Raw genomic sequence first — 24,942 nt, forward strand, 5'->3', positions numbered from 1 at the left:
GAAGAGAAGGGCAGGGCAGGGCAGAGAAGTCTCTTGAACATAGTACACTGCTCATCAGACTAGGTTTAAGTAGGACATCCTAACTTGTAACTGTTTTCTCAATTCACAACTTTAAATGACATATCTATAGTTTAGATCAGGTATGTTCCTGATGGGCCCTCAGAGCCCATTCATGTGACATTATTACATTTTATTATTATACTCACTGGTAATATGGATTACATTGTAGTCATAAATATTAAATTCTATATATAAAACCCTTGACAACTTTTTGTATGCTATGTGACCCAGAAGAGATAAAAGGTTGGATACCTATAGATAATGTTCAACCAGCTGTTTAGAAAGGTTGGGGCTCTGTGGTTTCCATTTTCAACATGATAATTCACATCTCTTTCATCCTCCCATTTACCTATCTAGGATAAAACAGACTTGGGAAAAGAAAAACAAATAACGTGATAAAAAACCAAGTTGTAGTAAAGAGAAGGAAATATGGATAGAGGAATAATTTATGAATTCAACTCTAGAAAAGTGCTAATGGAATTTAGGTATGGAAAATGGTGGGCATATGGACATTAATGCTGTGTCTTCTACAATGGGAAATTTCCTAGGTACTGGGATTGGTCCCTTCTACTGGATTCAGGTTGGTAATGCCTACTCCCAAACTCAGCCTGAAGATACCCTTTATATTGTATTGTAGTTATCATGAAAATTCTTTAGCTCTTGAAAAGTACTTGGCTATTTTACTCTTCTGGGTGGAAGGCAGATAAGAGACCTTGGGAAATTATCTTCCCATAGGATCTCAGTTTTCTCATCATGTGCAAATTTTCATGAGTACATACCACCATTTTCTTTTAAGTACATTTTAACTGATTCTTCTTAAAAAAAAGTCATTTTCCTATAACCCTTCCTCTGCTTGTTCTCCCCACTGTTCTATTCCCAACAGTGAACTCTCTCTTTCGGCAAAGAAGTGCAGTTAAGTAAAATAGATACATTGTCCATGTGTTATTATAAATGCCTCCACCTTGCTGCCAAGAGGAAGGAAGTATATTTCACTGAGAGTCCTCTGGAATCAAGGTGGGTCCTCCACTGGGCCATAGGGTTGTAAGGGACCTTCAAAGTGCAACTGTCTCAGTTTTAGAGATGAGGAAATGGAGGCACAGAGAAGTTACCCAGGTCACATAACTAGTAAGTGTCTGAGGAGGGATTTGAATGCAAATCTTTCTGACTCCAAGTCTAGTACCCAGAATTCTGATATCTTTCAATGTTGATTTCCTTTAATTTTTGCTGTCATCTTCTTCGTTCTGCCTACTTCATTCTGGGCCAGTTCAAACAAGTTTTCTCAAGTTTCTGAATTCTTGGTAATTATTATGCTTTTTACAGCACAATAATATTTCATTACTTTCATATGTTCTAGGTTTAATCATGATTGATAGATGTTTACTTATTTTTCAATTCTTTTCTTTTCTCCTATTTCCCATATATGTTCCCTTAGATAACTGCTCTTTCTTCTTCTTTAGGCTGTGGGTATCTCAGTGGAGTTTGTTTCACACATCACTCGCTCCTTTGCCATCAGTACAAAGTCCACAAGGCTGGAGAGGGCCAAAGAGGCTACCATCATTATGGGCAGTGCAGTAAGTGAAACCCTGTTGGATGTGGGCTCATCGGGATTTGCTCAGTGGACACAGCTGGCCCTATCAAAGTATCTTTTCCCCAACTCTGACTGATATCTTGGTGACTTTACAGGTCTTTGCTGGAGTGGCTATGACCAATCTCCCTGGCATCATCATTCTGGCCTTTGCCAAAGCCCAACTCATCCAGATTTTCTTCTTTCGTCTTAACTTCCTTATCACCATCTTTGGTATGCTGCATGGTCTCATCTTTCTGCCTGTGATCCTCAGCTATTTTGGTAAGATCCCAGAGACTATACTTCTCAGAAACCCCTGCAGCTTGTTTTTATAGAGCTTCAGAAGGTGTACCTCAGAGAGAGAATGCATATGCCGGTGGTACCAGTAAGGGGTAGCTTACAGGTTTGGGCAACATATATATTTCCCTTGGAAATTTGAGGAAGAAGAACAGTATAAATAAATATATATATATGCATACATATATTAGTGCATACACATATGCATATATGTGAATGTGTGCACATATGCACACAGACATATATGGTTCAGACCTAAACCTGTGTGTATATAACAACAATCAGTGAATAATCAGTCCCCCTAAAGAAGTCACATTATTTCCATTAGACTAGAACCAACTGGCATTTTTATATAATTATAACATTGAATAGCATGAATTTGAATACATGTGATCCATTCAGATTTATTATTTGTACTAATTGGGACTTAGCTATATATGTTTGTGTGTGTATGTGTGTGTGTGTGTGTGTGTGTATGTGTGTGTGTGTGTGTATAGGTATTTAAAGGAGGAATATAAAGAAATGGTTCATGTAACTCTTTGACCAAATTGAAGAGTTACTCAAATTGAAGAAATTCCCCAAATATGAGTGAAGTTACCAAGGTTCCCCCAATTCATTAGGCATTAGGCACCATAGTTAGCATATACATAGTACCTTAAAGTTTGCAAAGAACTATACATAAATTATCTTATTTGATCCTCAAAACAACCCTGCAGGGTAGGTGCTATTTTTATTCTCATTTTACAAATAAAGAAACTGAGTTTGAGAGAATTCAAGAGACTTGCCCATGGTCACAAAGCTAATGATTAATTATCTGAGTAGTCACAAAGCTAATAATTAATTTATCTGAGTGGGGCAGCTAGGTGGTTTAGTAGATGGACTATAGGGACTGGGATGAAGAAGATTCATATTGCAGAGGTCAAATTTGGCCTCAAACTCTAACTATGTGACCCTGGGTAGTTTCCTCCTCTATAAAATGACCTGGAGAAGGAAATGGCAAACCATTCCAGTATCTTTGCCATTTTTTTTCTTTCTTTTTCATTAAATCATTTCAATTGTATCTCATTCTTCATGATGCTTTTTGGGGTTTTCTTGGCAGAACTTTTAGGGTGGTTTGCCATTTCCTTCTACTCATTTTAGGGATAAGGAAACTGAGGCAAACATGGTAAGTTGTCTAGGGTCACACAGTTAGTAAGTGTCTGAGACCAGATTTGAACATGATTCCAGGATTTGGAGCTCTTTCTATTGCACCACCTAGTTGCATATATTTTTTGCTAAGAAATCCCCAAAAGGAGTTACAAAGAGTTGGATATAATTGAGACAACTGCTCAACAATTATCTGAAGCATAATTTGAACTGAAATCTTCTTGACTCCAGATCTGTCACCCAGTTGTCCAAATTGACTTGGGGTTGATTGAAAATAAACCCCTTAACTAGAAACATTTCCCCAGATGTGGGGTTCCCCAAAAGGGATGAGGCACCTTGTCAATTGAAAAAATCAACCCTCGGATTCTAGATGAGCCACTAATATGTAACCTATGACAGTCATTCCCATTGCTTCTATATGTGAAATTTATGTGTTTATATAGGGTATCTAAAATTTTAGTTCAGTTTGAAACTTTAATAGTTTAACATACAAATGTGCTTGTTCATTGCTAGAATGACATGTATGTAGCTTCAGGAATGAGTAGGTCGCACAACTCAGTGCTTTGGTGCTATTGGGATGCAGAAAGAGTATTAGACCCCAGTGTGCCTTTGGACTCTTCTAGGGAATTCCTTACCAAGGGAGAGGGGCAAGATTCTCAAAGTCTTGTATACTTGTCGGCTCAGAGATGAAAAAAAATCCAAATATTTTGCTCACTTTGGGGAAATTCCTGCCAAGTCTCCCAAGGAACCACTTTAGAAGTGAATGAAACTATGGAGGGACCTGAAATTGCTATCTTTCTTCCCTTTGAACTAGGCTAGAATAGACTTTGGGGAGAAGAAGTTTAGGGAGGTTACAAGTCTACAGGTAAATCTGTGAAGCCTGGAGCATGTGGCAGGGGCCTGAGCAGAATGATGGGCACTATTAGACTCAGGATGAATGTGGAAATTCCAGCACCCAGATGTATCTCCACCTTGTGCCTGTGGAGAGTCCTGGTCCCTTCAGTCTTTTCTAGTCTTAGATGATAGAAATGATCTGAACCTGTTCTCCTAATTATGGAATGTACTTGACGTCAAGGATATGCTTTCAGAGTCATTTAGGAAGAAAGGTACAAGAAAATCAGAATGTTCTGAACCCTAATTAGAGCATTTTAAGTTGTTTTTTTTCTCCAGAAATTATACGCTAGCAACTACAATTTGATTTTTTCTCATTGACAAAATAAGTCATAGTTCTACATAATGGCAGTTTGAAAGGTTTACATTTTTTGAGGGGAGTGGCAAAATTTCAAAGAAGCCCCTGGTTAGATTATAATAGAATGAGAATTATTTCATGTTACTACCTTGCTCAAAAAGCTTCAATGGCTCCATCCTTCCCCAAGGATAAAATACATTCTAATTCTGTTATTTAAAACTTTTTAATTTGGTTCCCATTTATATTTTTGGGCCTGATTTCATATAACTCCATATCATGTACTTTTTTATTGCAGCCAAACTGGTATTCATGTTTTCATATTCATTTGAGTTTCCACATCCATGCCTTTGCACAAGTTGACTCACAACCTAGGAATGCTGTCTTTCCTCATTTCTGCCTCTTGGAATCCTTAGCTTTTATATTCAAGACTCAACTCAAGTTCTACTACATGAGACTTTTCCCAACCCCCCAGTAGTTAGGATTTTCTTCACCCTTCCACATAATTACTTTAGATTTTATTTTTAAATTTATTTTGTGTTGACTTATCTAAATGTTGTTTCTCTTATGAAGCAGGTAAACACCTTGAGGCCAAAGGCTATTTCATGTTTTTTTTTTTTTTTTTTTTTTTTTGTCTTTGAATTCCTGGAGCCTAGCCATGGGTCTGGCACATAGAAGATGCTTACTCAATGCTTGTCAAATTGATATAAGTGGAAGCACTGGATACTTCTTTCCACCCCTAAATTATTCATTTTATCTCTCCTTTGTGATGCTCTTGCCTGTCAGTTCAAAGGAGAGGAGCCCTAAAAGGGTTTTGAAATTCATTCAACAGGAACTTTAAAATTCATTCAACAAACATTAGTTTATTAATCACCTGATGCATGGTAAAGACAAAACCAGAACCAAAACCAGTCACTGTCCTGACTAGAAACAGAGTGTACTCAGATAAGTAAATATAGAGAAAGTAAATATAGAGAAAGGCCTGATGCTGGCACTTGAGCTGAATTTTGAAGATTACAGGGCATTCTGAGGATTATGAAAAGCAGAGATGAGGAAAGAGGGCATTCTAAGATCCAGGAACAGTCTGGGCCAGTAGGTGGGTCAGTTTGTTTGGGAGTAGAGTGTATAAGCAAGAGTTATATGCACCAAGCCTAGACAGACTAGACCGAATGCCTAGAGAGGAAAGACAGACCAGAACCACCTTGGGAAGGGCTTCAATGACAGAGAAGTTTATGTTGCTTATTATATGTTTCTCCCTGCATAAGGAATATGGACAGGTGTTAATGGAATGGAAACAGAGATCTGGAGAAACTGCATCTCTCCTAGCTAGGAATGTTCAAGCAACCCATTTGACCATTTCTTTTAGAAAAATACATTATATTGACATAATTTGTTTTGGGATCACTAAAACTTAGCTTGATTTCATTATTTTGATTCCTGGTTCTGTTAATTTTATTTTGTATTGGTTCACACAAATCTTTTCTTTAACATCTACATTTTGACTCTTACAATTTGAGATTATTATTTCTTGAGGGTAGGGATCATTTTACTTTTCTATTTGTATTGTTATCACTTAACACAGAACTTGGCCCATAATAAGCCCTGAAAAATTCTTTTTATTTATTTATTTATTCATTCATTTATTCCCATGGTTCTCTGTTAATTCAATTCTTACAATATAGTGATATTCTTACAACATAGTAATATTCTGTTTTATTTGCACATTGACTGTTTTTTCTTCTCATTGTCTCTCTTAGGGCCAGATATCAATCCAATTCTGGTTCAAGTGCAACAGCAAACAGAAGAGATTATGGGAAACAAAGCAGAGGCTTCCAAGGCAGCTTCTTGCTCAAAGTCTCCTCCTTCATTCAATACTGAACCGAACTCTTATATTAATTGGAATTTTGAGATAGATGTGACCAAATTTCCCAATGGCACCAAAAAACTTGAACAAACAACACCTCTTTGATGGCAACAAGAGCTGTCTAGTCCATGATTCTGTCATTCAGAACTGAGGTATCTCATTGAGTCATAGCATCACAGAATTTCAGTTGGAAGAACTTCAGGGTCCAGCAAGTCTAAGCAGTACCTACTTAGGCATCTAGACTATAACCTCAACAAGTGGTTATCCAGTTTTATGCTTGACATAAAGGATACCAATGAGAGGGAACCTGCTACCTCAGGAAGCATACCTTTGCACTTTTTCATCACTCTAATTCTTAGGAAGTTTTTACTGGCTACTTGCCAATACCTTCCTACATTTAATATTCCTAGTTTTTTCCATTTTGTACAAATGAGAAAAAAAGTTTAATCTCACTTCAAAACCATGGTCCTTCAAATACCAGGAGATAGTTATCATATCACCCTGAAATCTTCTCAGTCCCTTCAACTGATCCCCGTATGGAAGTCCCCTTACACTTTTGCTCATTCTTCTTAAGATGTCAATGTCCTTCCTAAAAGGTGGTGCTCAGAATTGAACTCAATAGTTCAGATAAATTGTCGATTGAATACAATGGAGCCATCTTCCTTTCTGCACTTTTCCTAATGCAGCCAAATATTAGGTTAATTTTTTCTATTATTCTGCCATGTCACATGGTTGACTCGTATTGTACTCATAGTTTACTAAACTCCCCAGGTCTTTTTCACAGGATGTGTTGCCTAGGAATGTGTCCCCACATCCTGTATTTGCACAGTTGATTTTTTTTGAACCTACATGTCGATCAGATCCAAAGCCATGGTCTCTGTTTGTTATGGTTTTCCATGGAAACCAGACTTTTTGAAAGGACTCTTCTTTACAGCAAGCTTGTAAGAAACTGATAATGGATTAAACTTTGCTGAATATGACTAGTCCTATGCAAATATAGCCCTATATTTAGAGATTCTCCTATAATAATAAATTTCCAAATGTTTTTGTTGAACATATTCTCTGTTGTTTGGAGCATAAGTTTAAGCATGGAAGTAATTTAGTTTAAGCCCTCCTTTTTTATAGATCTGGAAATTGTGGTCTAAAGAAGTTAGTGACTTTCCCAAGGTCTCACAGCTAATAAGAAAGCTTAGATTTAAAACCAAGTGCTCCTATTCTAATTGCAGTGCTTTTTTCCATTACAGTGACAAGTGTTCATGCTATCTTTAGAGTTATCCTCTTTTTAATCCTCCTTCAATTACTTTCATTCTATTTGTTAGAGAGGTTCTGATAAGCATGTTTAGCCTAGTCATGTGCCCATTTTCCACAGAGAAGCAAAAGTGCTTGCATCTAGGGAGGAGAGAAGATTGGAGGAGGAGTGATAAGATCAAAAGTCCAGGATCAGAGAACAGGAAGTAGTTTGTCAGGGTGCTGAACAACTATTCCAAAGAATTAATCTTTTAATCAATCTTCAACATGGACATTGGATTTTGACTTGGTTACCTACTCATTGAATCACAAACCTGCAGAATCTTAAGAGCTGAAAATCACCAAATATTGAGGAGTCTAATCTATATCAGGAAAATGAAATTTCTCAATAAACTCAATAAACAATAAACTTAATAAATTGCCATCTAGTCTCTTTTTGCCTAAAAACTTCAATGAGGAAGAATTCGCCTCCAGGCAGCTCGGTTCCCCTTTGGGATACCTCTAATTGCTAGTAAATTTCTCCTGACAACAAGAATAATTTTCTTTTCTATAACTTCTATATTTGCCCAGTCTGGTTCTTCTGTCTTAGATCAAATAGAATAAGCCCTAATTCCTTTTCCATATGACAGCCCATTTTACACAGAATTATATCATTTTTCCCTTCCCACCCTTATAATACTCCATGTTCTAATGGCCTCACCCAGGTAGCTCTCTTTTTTCAGACAAGACAGGAATATTATTCTTTGTGGAAACTCTACCATTTTAAAAATTAACAGAACCAGGAATCAAAATAATGAAATCAAGCTAAGTTTTAGTGATCCCAAAACAAATTATGTCAATACAATGTATTTTTCTAAAAATGTAAGTTTACATTAACATTTTTGGCTACCATATCAAGTTATTTATCTGTACTGAATCTAAAGTCCACCAAGATATCCAGATCATATTCGTACAAATTTCTACTTAATCATGTCTCCCTGATTCTTTACTTGTGAAGCTGATTTTTTGAACCATGTTAGACTTTTCATTTATCTCTTTTGAATTTCATCTCTTTACATTCAGACCGACATTTCACTAAAAGACAATTTTAGGATTATTTATGGCATGAGGGTCTACTGATACTTCCTCTGAGGAAAGTTGGCCTTTGTCTTTGCCCATGTATCAAGAATGTACCCCAAAAGCACTTGGTGCAAAGTAGTAGACTTCTCTCTGACTGTAGCCTTGTAGAACTCCTTGGACATCCTGGGAAGAACTTGATAATGAAAATTATGTAAATTAGAAATGGATTTTTGTACTGTCCTGTGTGTATCATCAATACTTAGTGAATGCTTGAAAAGCAGAATAGTTCTAGTCAGTTCAGACCAGTAAAATGTAATCTCTTTAAGAGCAAAGAATGCTCATTTTTATCTTTTTATCTCCAGCAAAATGGCTGGCACATGATAGCTGTCTGTCCGATGTTTGTTGAATAAATGTATTTTGCATCTCTTATTTCCGTTTTTTCTGCTCATGTGGTTTAATAGACATCATTTACCTGTCAATTCACTTGTCACTTTTCCTTAAGCCAACTCTGCCTGCCAGCCCTTGAAGACCAGTTAGCCACTGGAAAGTTTGTGATGGTGATGTGACATCAGTAGGCATCTCCCTTCTGGGGATATGATGGGTTCAATAGACTATGTGGATTAACAGGGTGCTTCTTTGTTCCCCATAGGATGCTGCTTAGTGTGTTTTCACTGAAATATGTTAATTTCCCTTTGAATCAGTAGATTTTAAGGTCCTCAGTAGAATAAAGTCCTTGAAAGCAAAAATTGTTTCATTTTTATGCTTGAATCTACAGGGTAGGGTAATGTCTTGCACAAAGTAGACACTCATAAAAGTGTGTCAAACTCAACTGCATTTTACACTTCAAAAGAAATTGTTGGAAAATGAAAATTATGTAAAATAGAAATGGATCTTGGTGCAATGCAAACCATCCTTTTTTTCTTCTTTCTTTTTTCTTTTTTTCTTTCTTTCTTTCTTTCTTTCTTTCTTTCTTTCTTTCTTTCTTTTTCTTTCTTTCCTTCCTTCCTTCCTTCCTTCCTTCTCCTTCCTTCCTTCCTTCCTTCCTTCCTTCCTTCCTTCCTTCCTTCCTTCCATTCCTTTCTCTCTCTCTTTCTTTCTTTCTTTCTTTCTTTCTTTCTTTCTTTCTTTGCAAGGCAATGGGGTTGTGTCTTGCCTAAGTCCACACAACTAGGTAATTAGAAAGTGTCTGAGCTGCATTTGAACTCAGGTACTTCTGACTCCAGGGCTGGTGCTCTTATCCACTGAGCCGACTAGCTACCCCTACACCATCCATTCTTCATGAATGTCTGAAAAAAAATGGAATGGTCCCCATGAGTCTAGTTCAGTAGAATATAAGCTCCTGAAGGGGAGGGACTGCTTGTTTTTAGCTTTGTATCTTCCCTGTCTAGCAAAATGCTTGATATATAGTAGCTGCCTAATGAATGTTTGTTGAATTTTGCATCAGTCAAATCCTGCTAAGAGAATTCAAAGACAAACAATGCTTAGGGGACTGGCTCTATGTTCTAAAATAGACATCAATGGAAATCAGTATCAGAAGCATGTATTTTCTCTCCATATGTGTGAACTGGACAGACATGTTCTCAATGTGTGCATCCTTCTACACCTGTACTCTGACCAAATGTATTTCCTGTACTGAGGCAATGTGGTATAATGGATAGGGCACTAGACTTGTAGTCAGGAAAGTTGGGTTCAAATACAGCCTCAGAATTTTATTATTTGTGTCATCCTAGGAAAGTTTCTTAATATCTTTGTGCTTTCATTTCTTTATCTGGAAAATGAGAGAGTTGGATTGAATGACTTCTAAAGTTATACTTTTTTTTTGTTTTTGTTTTATTGAAGATTTTATTTGAGTTTTACAATTTTTCTCCCAATCTTACTTCTTCCCCCACCCTCCACGAAAAGCAATCTGTCAGTCTTTATTTTGTTTCCATGTTGTATATTGATCCAAATTGAATGTGATGAGAGAGAAATCACATTAAGGTTATATTTCAACTCAAAATTTCTGATCTTGTTTTTGTGTGATCTTATGGCATCTCTTTGCCCATTCTGAGTGATGGGGTGTGTATTTGTGGCAGGCCATGCTCCGGGTTTGAGGAGGGGAGAGAAATTCTATTACTACTTTTCTTATTAAGTAATCATGAAGGGCTTTTGTTTTGAACTAGTTATGTATTCTTCCTGACAAGTAAGATTAAACACTTTGTTTAGAGGCTCATGAGCCCTTTGTTGCTACCTATCTTATGTGAGGGTAGAAAACTGATCAGCAGTTAGGAATGCAGGGGGACCACAGAGGTATATTGTAATGTATTATTGAGGTAGTAGAGTTGTAGCTATCTTTGATGAGTCAGAGATCCTCCCCCCACCCCCAGTTTTATTTATTTATTTTTTCAACTACATGTAATGATAGTTTTCAACAATCATTTTTGTAAGATTTTGAGTTCTACATTTTTCTCCCATCCTCTCTTCCCTCTCCCCATCCCATGAAAGAGAACAATCTAATGTGTTATACATGCATAATTATGTTAAACATTTCCATATTAATCATGTTATGAAAAAAGATCAGTAAAAAAGCAAAACTATAAGAGGGAAAAAAACATAAATCATAAAACAAATTTTAAAAATTGAAAATAGTAAGCTTTGGTCTGTATTCAGATTCCTTAGATCCTTGTCTGGATGTGGATGGTATTTTCCATCACAAGTCCTTTAGAATTGTCTTTGATTATTGTACCACTGAGAAGAGCAAGGCCACCATAGTTGATCATCACACAATGTTGCTATTAACGTGGACAGTATTCTTCTGGTTCTGCTTATTTCATGCAAGTCCTTCTAGGGTTTTTCTGAAGTCCAGCTACTCATGATTTCCTATAGAATTATAGTACGGAGATCCTTTGCAAAGAAAGTCATTGCCTGTCCCAACCCTGATCCCCCAACTTTCAGCTCATTACTGTAGATGGAGTGAATTAGAGTGGAGCTAAATTGGAAGAGGGAAAGGGTATCTTTCAACAGTGCAGAATTGTTGACTGATAAAGTCTTTTCCAATTCTAACATTTTATGGTTCTTATTTGCAACTTTTCTTTGTGGTTAAACAGAGGAGACCTAGGAAAGGTGAGCTGAAGGTATAAGATGAACACCAAGAATATGATAAAGGAGATGTATATTTAAATGTTCCTAAAGTGGAGACAGAAGTATTTCTTAGCATTTGCTATTCATTGATCCAACATATATATTGAGTTTTTCTATTATGCATAAGGTATCACATATACAAAGATAAATTATGCAGTCTTTGGCTTTATGTGCTTATGGTATAATATGTAGTTTATAATGTGCTATTTTTTTCTTCAGAAAATTAATTCTGTTTAAAAACAATTCTGGTAAAAGATTTTCTTTCTTGCTTAGGTAGTTGGAATAAAAGTACAAGAGTATGAAGGTTTAAATGCTAGCACATTATGATTCTGGATTATTTGTGAAATTTACCCATGCCATCCTATTGCCTAACTTATTACTTTGGATTTTTTATAGTGATATTTATATTTCTCCACCAAGAGTTACTTAAAATGTTCAACAAATGATTTTTTATAAATTAAATTAGCCTGTATTCCTATGGAAATATAAGTGAGATAATCCATTAAAAAGTTCTACCTAGAAAATCCAAGTTTTCCCCATTATCACTTGTTTCTTCTGGAACTTTAAATTCAATAAGAGGAACCAACCAAGCTTCTATTTCGAAGCTTTGTCAAGTACTCTGGGAAGTAGCTGATCATCCATCACTTTTGTCATATTCTCCAAAATTTCCATTAGCACTCAGGATTTGCTGCTGTAACCTGTTACAGGTTCTCAGGATTTTTTTCATAGTTTATGTTTCAGTTTGATGAATATATATTTTTTGGCCTTTTTCCTGTTTCAAACACACTTCTCAAGTTTAATAATTTACATTTATTATAATGGGTGTTGGAATTGTTGGTAAACTATGTATTATGCTAGTTTTCCTTGGAGAGCTTGATATATTGTAATCTAGAGAGACTTATTTGCCTTCCAAGGAAAATGTACAAATCCTCTAAATTCTGAAGGTTTGAAGTTCTCCACAGCACCTGGAACATGATTCTCCCAATTATTTATTTTTTCCAATGATGTGAAAATAGAAGTCTGAAACCTTTGCTAAAATCACATCTTTATGGACTTTGAAAAATGTAGGACCCATACAAAAGGGAGGAGATAATTATATACATAAATGGGGCTTTAATTAGGCTTTTTAGTACCTATGGCAAAAATGAGGTAGAAGAGGATCATTCCCTGAAAAGCCTGGCCTCTGTCCTTATAAGGCAGATGAACTCTAGACAAAAGTACAGGTATAATTTTGGGATGATGGGCATGGCCTACCTCCCCTTCTTCACCCAATCTTTGCAAGGACCCTGATGTTTAGCTTCCTCCTAGAACCATCTTCTAAATCCTGCCTATTCACATCTCTATAAGTATAACCTGAGGCTTGTTCATTTGTTTTTCAGTTTTTGTTTTTTTTTGTTTTTAATTTTTTTTTTTGCAAGGCAATGGGGTTAAGTGGCTTACCCAAGGCCACACAGCTAGGTAATTATTAGGTATCTGAGACCGGATTTGAACTCAGGTACTCCTGACTCCAGGGCTGGTGCTCTATCCATTGCACCACCTAGCCGCCCTTTTTCAGTTATTTCTTATTCTATGTGATCCCACTTGGGGTTTTCTTGGCAAAGATATTGGAATGAATTTTCCATTTCTTTCTCTAGCTCATCAGATGAGGAAACTGAGGCAAACAGGGTTAAGTGACTTAAGTAATATAGCTGCTTTATGTCTGAGGAGGTATTTGAACTCCAGAAGATATCTTCCTGACTCTAGGCTCAGTCTATCTACTGTGCCACTTAGATGCCATTAAATAATTATAACACAAAGCAGAATGAGTTAAATATTTTAAAAAAAGAGAGACATGTACAAATTGGTAGGAGAGTTTAGAGTAGGGAAAGAGCTCAAATCAAAGAAGCTGTCTTGGAAAGTAGTCATTTAAGTCCAATGTATATATGAAAAAAATCCATACTCTAGCATACTCATTTGGTTAGGAAAACTCACCTACTCTCTAGGCCATTCAGTTTACTTTGGAAGGACTCGAAGTCTGAATTGACCACTGCAACTTCTACATATTATTCCTAGTTTTGCTCTCGGGAGTTAAACAGAACAAGTCACTTGTGATTGATAGATCAGGGAGTTTGTCAACTGGGAAAGCTGGGATAGATAGATTTTAATCCTCTAGACCAGAAAGACGATGGCCATGGTCCTAGTTCCAAAATGTACCAGCTAAAGTCAACATAAAAAGGCTTTCTAGGAATGATACTGCAAACAGTCCCTTTCCCTTAGTAGGTGCTAAATAAATATTTGACAAGTCAATAGTTTTGGTAAGAGAGCTGTCCTTCACAAATGTTTTCAGCAGTTTCCAGCAGTCTTATTTATTAAAAATAACAATAAATTCAGGATTTGTTGATTAGGAGAGGTAAGAATAATTGAGTTTGAGACATGACTGTGTGGGTATAACTTCTTTTAATCTTTTTTTCTTATCTGTAAAATGGATATAACCAGATTTTCATCATTGACTTTAAGCTTTACAAAGTACTTTCCTCATTATAACCTTGAAAGGTATTAAAATGATAAAACCCGAAACATTCTTAAGAGTCACATGACTAATAACAAAGTAGAAATTTTAGCTCAGGTGTTCTTGCTCCACGAACAGTCCTCTACTATTCAACACATAATTGAGTTGATGAAAGTACTTGGTAAATAGTAAAATGTTATTATAAATGTTTTATCCCTTTTTTTTTTTTTTTGCAAGGCTATGGGGTTAAGTGGCTTGCCCAAGGTTCACACAGCTAGGTAATTATTAAGTGTCTGAGGTGGGATTTAAACTCAGGTACTTCTGACTCCAGGACCAGTGCTCTATCCACTGCACCACCTAGCTGTCCCTGACACATAAGCAAGTCATTTAACCCCTTCATGCTTCAGCCAACTCTCTAAGGCTAGGGAGGATACACTTGAAGAAATGTGATCATCTGAGGGAGGCTTTAGAAAATGATTTGATGTAGTTGGTTCCTATTTTTGTTAAAAGTGGTTACAATAGGGAGAGGGACTAGTCATTTATATAGTGACTCTGATGTACCAAGAACTATGCTGTGTTTTTATAAATATCTCATTTGTTCTTCAAAACAACCCTGTGAGGTAGGTTCTATTATACCAGTTTTACAATTGAGGAAACTGGGCTTAAGTGACTTGCCCAGCTGGATTTGAACACGTATCTGATTCCAGTCTCCAGGCTCCATCTACTATGCAACCAGCTGCTTTCACTGTAGAAGGAATATTGGAGTCCTATGAATGTGAAGTGTCATGACTATTGAGAGAAATGTTCAAATATTTTATGGGAGATCTAGAGCTTTTGATTTCATATTTTTGAGTAATAGTTTAATCACCTAGCTAAATTTTGAAATTGGCCAGAGTAAATTAAAACTATATATGGTTGGCTTAGTTCAGGCATTTGTATGCTAAATCTCCTCTGAAAGTTAGAGGGGAAGGGGTGGCTAGGTGGCATAGTGGATAAAGCACTGGCCCTGGAGTCAGGAGTACCTGGGTTCAAATATGGTCTCAGACAGTTAATAATTACCTAGCTGTGTGGCCTTGGGCAAGTCACTTAACCCTGTGTGCCTTGCAAAAAGCTAAAAAAAAATTAGAGGGGATACTTCAGCCTTTTGAAAGGTTACTAGTGTAATGGTTCTAGAACAGTGTTACCTGGTGGACAATTAAAGTACTACTCAGCTGGATAAGTAACTGTGATAGACGATCTTCTTGTAAGGAAGGTAAGCACGTAAGTTGAACTGTATAGCTGCTGGTCTTGCAGTGGCTCTAATAATACATATGGGGGCAACACAGATATACCTGGAATAATAAAGAAATAACATAATGCAAAGAAACCAGTTTTCCTGCCAAAAGGCTATGAATAAAAATAAGATTCACATGTGGTTTTTGCTCTATCTTGCACAAATAAAGTTTAATTTCACAGCATTACAATTTTTTTTTATTCCAGATCTGTGATTTTATGTAGAAGGAATCTTAGTACAGAAACCCCCTTTTCCGATGCAGATTAATTTAGGAATCTTTCAGATTTTTTGGATCATCAAGAAGCTGTCATTTGTTAAGGGTCACATTCCTAGGTGTCAGAGAATTTAAATCCAGGTCTTCTTGACAATGAAATATGCTCTATGGCAGGCTACTTCTCTTACTGAGGTTATTATTCTGACCGACCCCCTCCACATCCCCAATGTTTTAGAGATGAGGAAATCAAAGCTCAGAGAAAGGCACTTGCACTTTTTTTAAAACAAGGCAATGGGGTTAAGTGACTTGCCCAAGGTCACACAGCTAGAGCATTAAGTGCCTGAGGTCGAATTTGAACTCAGATCCTCCTGACTCCAGGGCTGGTGCTTTATCTACTGAGCCATTCAATCACCCCTTTGCACATGGTTTTGAAGTATTAGAAGCAAGATAGGTCTCTCTGGTTTTCCAGTCCAGATTTTTCCCCCCAAAAGCCATTCTTATTAACATATATCTTAATTATCAAAGGAAATTATGCCATCTGTCTGGAGAGCTTTCTTCAAAACTGACAAGCACTACCTGGACAGGACAGATAATTTATTATCTTCTTCTTGCTTCCCAAGATGTTTCTGGATGGAGGTTATTATATATATGTGTGTGTGTGTGTGTGTGTGTATTTGATATTTGAAAAACCTGACATTTGATCTGTAGTTTTTTCTATGTAAAATACAAGATGACGTTCATTTATCTTACTTCTCTCCAATCCTTGTCTTTTACAAAATCTAATCAAGAGTCTGTATAAATTATTAATATAAAAGGAATCAAATTAGCAATTTTAATTTTACAATTTGTCATGGATACAATTAAACATAACTTATAATTTAATTGCTGATTAAGTCAATGGACAAGATTTCTTGATTCTCAAACTAAAGGGGGACCTCTCGTAGTCCTTGTTTGAAAGGTTTTATAAGTTTTATAGTTCAATAAATATAACAAAGAATTCAACACACTTTTTTTGAGCATTTAAAACCATCAAGGCTTTTGTGTGTTGGGTGCTGTAGGAGTTATAAAGATGAGGAAAACAGAGTCCTAGAAGAATTTGGATGAAGTACAATTGTTTGTCATTTGTTTCAGAAGATCACCAACAGATATCATTGATGGTATCTTGACTTTTGTCTTCTCTAAGCTCTTCAACTTTTTTTTTTAGGTTTTTTTTGCAAGGCAATGGGGTTAAGTGGCTTGACCAAGGCCACACAGCTGGGGAATTTTAAGTGTCTGAGGCCGGACTTGAACTCAGGTATTCCTGACTCCAGGGTTGGTGCTGTACTTCTTTTTTAGCTGTGGGACCTCCTCTAAGATGGCTGTGGGGTTGACCTGAATGTGCAGCTGGGAAGCTGCTAGGACAGGCCCTTCATCTCAGTCTTCAATGGATGGGGTGCCATCTCCTGGCCTGTTCCTTCCATTTACTTTTGGGCTTTATCCTGATCTCATTGGAGTTTGCTCTTCTCTGACACTGATCCTGCTGTAACATTACTTCAGGGGTCACATTAGCCTAGCCCTGGGTAAGCCTGTCAGCCCCTCCAGATTTTCATTACTTTATAATCATCTTGGAGTCCTTAATCAGATTCTCTAGTACTTTCATGGTATTAATTGTACATTTTGTGAATTGGTGCCAAGATGTCTAAGAAAAAAGCCTTAAAAATAAATACTATCCCTTTCAGATTTAAATCTTTTCATTTTAAAAATCTCTTCACCTTTCTGGTCACTCTTCAGCTTATTATTTTTTTGTTTTGTCTTTGTCCAACTTTTCAAGGCCCCATTTGAATTTTCTTAGCAAAGATTCTGAAGAGGCTTACTATTTCCTTCTCCAAATCACCTGGAAATTGAGACAAAAAGGATTGACTTGGTCGGGATCTTGCAGCTAGCTACTGGATTTGAATTCAAGGTTTTTCTGACTGACAGACCCACATTCTGTTATCCCAAAATATGCTCCAGACTGGGAGCATAGATTACCCCTTTCAAAACTTACGAATTTTCTCTTAAAGTAAGTTTTTTTGGTTTCTTAAATGTCTTGAAGATTTTTAAAGTAACGAGTTTTTACGTTACCTCCAAAATCTTATTCTCCCCAACAGAGAAAAATGTCTATACTCTTTAATACTTTTTTTTAGGTTTTTGCAAGGAAGTGGGGTTAAGTGGCTTGCCCAAGGCCACACAGCTAGGTAATGATTAAGCGTCTTGAACTCAGGTACTCCTGACTCCAGGGCAAGAAAAATATCAACAAATAGCGCATTAGAGCTTACAGTGTTTCTGAGCGCTGTTTTGAGTTGTCCCATTTGAAGAATTTCAAGGAAAAGAAAAAAAATAGGTTTAACAAAAGTAAACATGAAGGCGGTCAGAAAGGGCAGGCCATGGGGGGGCAGCTGCGTAAGCCGGGTTCGGGTCCGGCCGTGCCCTGGACCTCGGGGGGTGGTCATCCGGGTCTCCCAAACCAAAGGCGTTTCTCCCTCCGTCCCCAGGTTAAGCTCTCGGACTCAAGCTCGGCTCTCAAGAAGCCGAGAAAGGGCCACAAAGCTCCAGCTGAAGGGAAAAAAAGGGAGCCGCGACTCGGGGCCACGTGACGCGCGCTGTGTGACGCGCCAGCGTCACGCGGAGGTCGGGGGCCGTAGAAAACTTCCTCTGCCCTCTTCCGACGGGGTCATCGGGCGTCACGTGCTCGCCGGCCCCCGTCTTTCCGGGCTGGGCCCTTTTTTTTGGTTCCCCCCCCCTCGCGCCGAGCCTTTTTAGCGAGGACACTCGAGCCGGAAGTCCCGGCGGCGGCGGCCGCGGCGCGAGCGGCGGACGTTGTCTCCGGGCGCGAGCGGGGCAGGCCGGAAGCGCCTCGGTGTCGGGGGCTGGGCGGCGAGGCCGTTGAGGCCGTGCGCGCGGACGCCGACAGCCCCGCGGCCACACGCGCCGGAAGCCTCTGCTCGGAGGCCGCGGCGCCCCCTGCCCCGAGTGTCGGCGCCCCTGCCGCCGCGGGGCCGCCCGGGCCGGTCGCCATGGAGCCCGGGGCGGCGGAGCTGTACGACCAGGCGCTGCTGGGCATCCTGCAGCACGTGGGCAACGTCCAGGACTTCCTGCGGGTGTTGTTCGGCTTTCTGTACCGCAAGACCGACTTCTACCGCTTGCTGCGCCACTCGGCCGATCGCATGGGCTTCCCGCCCGGGGCGGCCCAAGCCATGGTGCTGCAGGTAACCCGCGGGGGCCCGCCGGGGTGGGGCGGCGCCGCGGCGCGCCCGGGCCTCCGCCTGGCGCGGCCACTCCCCTGCGGTGGCGGCTTGGACGGGGTGCCCAGGCCGGCCGCCCCCGGAGGCACTGCGGGGGCCCCTGTCCGGCCCGGCCCCGCCGGCGCGGGCATTTGGGGTCAGTCTGTAGGCCTGGGCTTTCCTCCCTGCCGTGGGCTCTTCGGAGCAGACCTAAACGGGCAGGCTGGAAGGACCCGGGGCTTGTTTACCTGAGTGCCACCCCCAGGGAGAGCCAGGTAAAGAACTAAGCGGGCTGTCATGGTAAGATGTGGCAGGGAAGAACTGGCCTAGAACTCGGGTCCTCCAGATCTTGGGCAAGATTGTCTCTCTGTCTGTATTTTAGTTTCCTTATCTGTAAAACGGAATAAAAAGCAGCGTTGCTCCCATGGATTTTATCTGTTGCTAAGAGGAATCTAAGTTTTATCTGTTACTGTGCTGTGGCCAGGACATCACTGGAGGCTGGGAAGCATCCCTTAGAGAATTTCCACCTTTCTGAGAGGAAAACATAAGAGAACTAGGGCTATAAAGAGGTCGAAGGGAACCAGGCCGATAATGTTATCAGGTTGTGGAATGGGTGCTATTTTTTTTTTGTTAACAGTGTGATGAATTTTAATTTAATGATGAATTTAAATCCGGGAATAACAATTTTAATCTGTATCTGAGGTAGAAGTTTCCATTCGTTGTCATATTAGTAAGTTGGTTTCTTAACTTTCTAAAAAGATTATTTATTTAAAGCTAGGACGGACCTTAGAGTACATCCAGACCATGCCTCTCATTTACAGATGAGGGAATTGAGGCCCATAGACATTTAGTGACTTGCCCAAGGGGGCACAGATAGTATCAGATTTGGGATTTGGACTTCCTAGGGTCCTTTGACTCAAAATCAAGTTCTTTTTACATTGTACCATCAACTATGAGGAGCATTATTGCGTCTCTTCTAATCTTTCCCATGACCAGAAATCTCATCTAATAGTTTTGTGCAAATAATAGGGATGATGTTATAAATCAAATTTATTTAGTACTTCACCTGTTATTTAATTTTATTTTTCCAACAGCCCTGTGAAACCCTGTGCTGTTATCTCCATTTTACAGATGAAAAAGAGGTTCAGAAATGTTGACTTGCCTAGATGTGATTATGCAGCTAGCAAGTTTGGGAGGTAGAATTGTTTTTCTTTTGGCTTAAAAAAATTTTTTTTTCATGGTCTTGTCCAAAAAAATTTGTCTCATTATGCATTCAAAGTACTTTACTTCAGGAGATGGATAGCATCTTTCATTATTAATTTTCTGGAATCCTAATTGGTCATTATGCTGATAAAGAGTTCCACACTATAGTGTTCCATTCCATTTACATAACCACATTTTGTTCATCTGTCACTCAGTTTAAGGGCACTCCCTCAAGTTCCCATTCTTTGTCATTTAAAAAAAACTATAAATATTTTTGGTACATCTTTAGAGTTTGTTTTGCATAGAACTAATATGTCCTTTGACTTTCTCTGATTTCATTTGTTTTCCTCCTATTTCCCTGTTGAATGAAATGGATTTCTGTATTTATTTGCTTACGTGTATTTTTCCTTCTTTTGATTATTTTGAATGCAAGACAGATTCAAATGTCCTTTCCTACTTTCCTCCCTCCTAACCCCTTCAGGTCTACTCATTCATCCTGATTAAGATAATTTTCCTTTTCTTTCCCTTTTTAATCAGGAATGCTTGAAAGTACTGTATTTCTTTAAAGATCCATTTTTTTTCTTCCATAGCATTACATACATGCTGAGTAAGAAGCCTTTGCCTTCTGGAATATTGTTTTTCATATTCTCTATTCCTTTATGGTGGTGGCAGCTAAATTGTGTGTGTGGCCCTTTGACTCCTTAATACTTGAATTCTTTCTTTCTGGCAACTAGCAGTTTTTCTTTCTTTGTTCTGGAAATTGTAGATTTTAGCTATGATGTTCCTAAGAGTTTTTGTTTTGGGGTTTCCTTCAGGAGATACTCAGTGGATTCTTTCTATTTCTATTTTGCTGTCCAGTTTGAAGAATTTCATATGTCTGTATACAATAGACAAATCTCTCTCTCTCTCTCTCTCTATATATATATATATATATATAGAGAGAGAGAGAGAGAGACACACACACATACTTTTGTGGTCAAAGTGTTCAGATCAATAGTTTAAAAATTTTTTTTTCTCCTTATACAAAACAGTCAGCTGTTTTGCTCTGAGATAATTTACATTTTATTTTTTTCAGTTTTTTGACTCTGTCTTAATATTTCTTGTTGCCCCGTAAAATCATTGGCTTCAGTTTGGTCCATTCAGACCTTGCTTGGGCATGTTTTGTATCTCTGGTACCAAAATATTAATTTCCTTTCCAATTATTCTGTAGCGTTCACTTTTTTCCAATTTTTTTCCTCATGTGCTTTTACATACCATTTATTTATTTGTTTGTTTGTTTGTTTGTTTGTTTATTTGTTTATTTTGCAAGGCAAATGGGGAAAGTGGCTTGCCCAAGGCTACACAGCTAGGTGTCTGAGACTGGACCTGAACCCAGGTACTCCTGACTTCAAGGCCGGTGCTTTATCCACTGCGCCACCTAGCCGCCCCTTTATATACCATTTATTAAAAAAATTAACTTTTTAAAAAACTCTTGCTTCATCTCTTCTAGGAATTCTAGTTTGTACCCAAACTTTTTTTCTCTGAGGTATTGCTTGTAGATGTTTTGAATTCATTCTCTTTATCTGTGTTTGTGTTCTTGAGCTTTTTTCTTGACTCCATAATAACGTATTACAATGGGGTTCTTTTTTAGTTTGTCTATTTTTCCATCTATTTAATGACTTGAGATTTGACAGTAGAGCTGGACTCTGCCTCACCTTTGGAGGAAAGTTCTGGGTTAGTCCTATTGTTGCTTTCTTGGGCTATTGAGGCTTTATTGTACTAGGATCTCAGTCCAAGTGGGAGACTTTTGGTGCTCCCAGAGTGGTTGGATCCAGGCAAGGTCTCAAATCTCCCCCCCCCCCCAATTCCGAACTTTGCAAGTACTTCTCTTAGGTTGTCTGAGCAAGAATAGACAGCAGCTATGTGAAAGCTATGTTGGTTCAAAGTTAGTGAAATGAAGGTTTTTCTCTGATCCTGCCTTGGTTAATTCTCTTTGTAGGTTGGGCGAGAGATTGGAAGCGAGATCCTGTTTTGAACTATATCATTTGCTGATTGTTTCTGAACTTCTTCCTTTCTCCATACATAACTCAAGACCTTTGTGGTTATACCCCTTCCCTATAAGTCCTTTTTACTTTCCTTAGTGTAAATGTGACCTGAAACTGGATATGATTTGAAAGGGTGTCAGTTGGCACTTGTTCCTATTGTGGTGCCCTAGTGTAAGTCTGGAAGTATCTTGTAAGACTATGGGATCTCCTCCTGCCCTATTACTCAGCCTCTCCCTGGGCTTTGCAGTGCTTTGTACACCTTGTGATTCAGGCCAGACTCCTCCCTAGTTCCATAGACTTTCTTGTTTGTCTCCTTGAACTGAAATGGACTGGACAAATGACTCACTGTGATTTTTGTATTTTCCCAACAGAATTTGGTGCATTTAGTTTGGTGCATTTTCTAGATCAGTTTGGAGGAATCTTTTGGAATGGAACTTGCTGCAGTATTTCTTATCACTCTGATGTCTTGACTGCCTCACTGATGCTGGGTTTTCCTGACCCCATTCTATCCATTATCACATGTTAAATGATTGTTATATTATAGTATTCTACTTGAATAAGTCAACTAATATTTTATTGCTTATTTTTCTCAATTTATTGAGTCACTTTAGCCAAGTAGATGCAGTACTATACTATTCCTGGAATTCTGAACATTTAGGGTTAGAATCTTGCTTCAGGTATTTATTAGCTTACTGACTGACCATGGATAAGTCACTTAATCTCTGAGTCAGTTTCTTCATCAGTAAAATACAGATAGCAACAGTAGGACTGTAGTAATTTTTCTGTTTTAGCTGTGTAATCAGCTTTTCACTGATAGATTCATTAATTTGGACTGTATATCCAAAATATTCACTTCTTGTCTACCTGTTCTTTTCTTAATCTCTGCAAAATAGCATTTATCGACACAATTATAGCAAAATTTTTTATAAATGACTTACTTCTTGCCCAATGTAGTTAAGATGTAATTAAATTCACATTTATCGCTCTCCCTTCCACGGTTCGGCCTCCTCAGCTGTGGTTGCAGAGCCCTCGGCAGAGTCATGTTGGGGCAGAGCCTGCCTAGGTTCTCCACCTCCTTGGTTCGCAGGAGCCACTATGAGGAGGGCCCAGGAAAGAACCTGCCCTTTTCAGTGGAAAACAAATGGCGGTTGCTAGCAATGATGGCTGTATTCTTTGGATCTGGATTTTCTGCACCTTTCTTTATAGTAAGACATCAGCTGCTTAAGAAATAAGATCCTCCTAATCAGAAATCAGACTTACAGAAGAACAACAACCTATTAAAGCAGTTTTGAAGAATGGAATAAGCAAACTATTTACCATAGTGCATGCCTTTGTAAATAAATCTATTAAATGAAAAAAAAAATTCATATTTATCTTACTGTGTAGGCATTTTGTTAGTTTGTGGGGGTTTGAGGTAAGTATTTAGAGTATACAAAATTATATAGGGAATTCAGGAAAGTATGGAAATAACAAATAGAATGACTAGGGGAAGATTGCTATAAGAGATATTGATTGGTATAAGAGATAATAAGCTTAGACAAAGATCTAGTTTTACATCTGCCTGACACTAGCCTTATCATTTTGGACAAGTTGCTTAGCCTCTGTATGCCTCAGGCAACTCTCCTAAGTTAGTTTAGATGGATGACTTCCTGAGACGTGGGGTGGGATCCCCCAGATAACAAAAATAGATTCTATATTCAGAATCATAGTGTTTTGTACCCGTTGCTTATTGTCCATAAGTGGTATCATAAAGATATAAAAATGTAAGTTGAAGTATCTACCCTGACCTCAGGAAGCTTATGGTCAAAGAGGGGCTGTGTGGCAGAGAATTTTGAGAATAGAAATGTTATAGGAACATAGCTGAAATGCTAAGAATGAATGAATGAGTATATAGGGAGAATGATGAATCAAGGTCAGAACCTTAGGTGAATAACCAGAAGTAAGAGAGATGAGAAGAATGCCAATAAAAAAAACAGGAAAGTATAATTTCAGAGAAACAGAGGAAAATTTAAATAATAATGACATATAGGATACTTGAAAGTTTGCAAGATGCATTCCTAATAATCAACAAGTACTGTTATCCCTATTTTTACATAACCAAGCTATTTTAGGTCTAGTGACCTGCCCAGCACATATAGGGAGAAAGTGGGGAGAGTCAATACTCAAACCCAAGTCTTCTGAATCCAAGGCTAGTACTCTTTTCCTTTTTACCACATAACTATTTTTCTAAGGAATAATAGATGGTCAGATGTCTTAGGTAGAACTGGTAAGGAAGAGATCATTTGGAACTTTAGAGCAGAAGGGCTCTGAACTTTTTCAAAAAATTTTATTTAAGGCAATGGGGTTATGTGACTTACCCAAGATCACACAGCTAGGTAATTATTAAGTGTCTGAGGCCCTATTTGAACTCAAGTCCTACTGACTGGAGGGCTAGTGCTCTATCCACTATGCCACCTAGCTACCCCTAGTTCTGTGAACTGTTAAAAAAATATTTTTGTAGCTATTACAATATAATTGATTTCCCTTATATTCTTTTTCATTTCATTTCATTTCATTTCATTTCATTTCATTTCATTTCATTTCATTTCATTTCATTAATTTAAAAGAATTAATCTGAGAAGGGGGCCATAGTCTTCACCTGATTGTTGAAGGGATCCATGGTACCAAAAAAGTTAAGAACTTTTGCCTTAGAGAAAATGTTATCTGTGAAGTTGTATAATAAGAAGCTAGATAGGGATTAGGAAAATAATAGGTAGCTAGGACATAGAGGTTTTAGATGTAGAGCTCAAGTTCACAAAGTTGGAAACAAATTGCTCCTTTAGGAGGAATGAATAGCAAGTTCCTTTTTGCTTAAGTTTCTTCTTAAGATAACAGATGTGAACTTGTTTAAAGACAATTAAAAGAACTTGTGGGGGAAGATAATTGAAGGAGAGGGTACTAGAAAGATAAAGACT

General features: G+C 38.2%; 3 protein-coding genes across 5 annotated transcripts in view; all 3 read left to right on the forward strand.

Annotated features, from left to right (window-relative positions):
• The window catches only part of NPC1L1 (NPC1 like intracellular cholesterol transporter 1), a 40,659-nt gene extending 31,844 nt beyond the window's left edge, over positions 1 to 8,815 (forward strand). Inside the window, exons 17-19 of the mRNA XM_074210070.1 lie at positions 1,518 to 1,631; positions 1,744 to 1,906; positions 6,011 to 8,815. Coding sequence (XP_074066171.1) covers positions 1,518 to 1,631; positions 1,744 to 1,906; positions 6,011 to 6,222 — 489 coding nt within the window. The 3' untranslated portion in view covers positions 6,223 to 8,815. The remainder of the gene's footprint in view (positions 1 to 1,517; positions 1,632 to 1,743; positions 1,907 to 6,010) is intronic.
• Positions 8,816 to 18,438: 9,623 nt separating this feature from the next.
• The window catches only part of NUDCD3 (NudC domain containing 3), a 138,784-nt gene continuing 132,280 nt past the window's right edge, over positions 18,439 to 24,942 (forward strand). The window contains exon 1 of one of the 3 annotated variants that reach the window (XM_074210072.1): positions 18,439 to 18,746. In XM_074210072.1, coding sequence (XP_074066173.1) covers positions 18,555 to 18,746 — 192 coding nt within the window. In that variant the 5' untranslated portion in view covers positions 18,439 to 18,554. Of the gene's footprint in view, positions 18,747 to 18,946; positions 19,037 to 24,942 lie in introns of those variants that run through there. The other 2 variants (XM_074210071.1, XM_074210074.1) reach the window with 2 other exon arrangements.
• Positions 22,641 to 23,351, forward strand: LOC141504789 (cytochrome c oxidase subunit 7C, mitochondrial). Its single transcript, XM_074210075.1, has one exon. The coding sequence runs from the start codon at positions 23,029 to 23,031 to the stop codon at positions 23,218 to 23,220; it is 192 nt and encodes a 63-aa protein (XP_074066176.1). The 5' UTR covers positions 22,641 to 23,028; the 3' UTR covers positions 23,221 to 23,351.

This window comes from Macrotis lagotis, chromosome 1 (genome assembly GCF_037893015.1).
Source record: "Macrotis lagotis isolate mMagLag1 chromosome 1, bilby.v1.9.chrom.fasta, whole genome shotgun sequence".
In the NCBI taxonomy this organism is placed as follows: Eukaryota; Metazoa; Chordata; class Mammalia; order Peramelemorphia; family Peramelidae; genus Macrotis; species Macrotis lagotis.

Coding starts and splice junctions, on each gene's coding strand:
- LOC141504789 (XM_074210075.1), top strand. CDS start 23,029: ATGTTGGGGCAGAGCCTGCCTAGGTTCTCCACCTCCTTGGTTCGCAGG.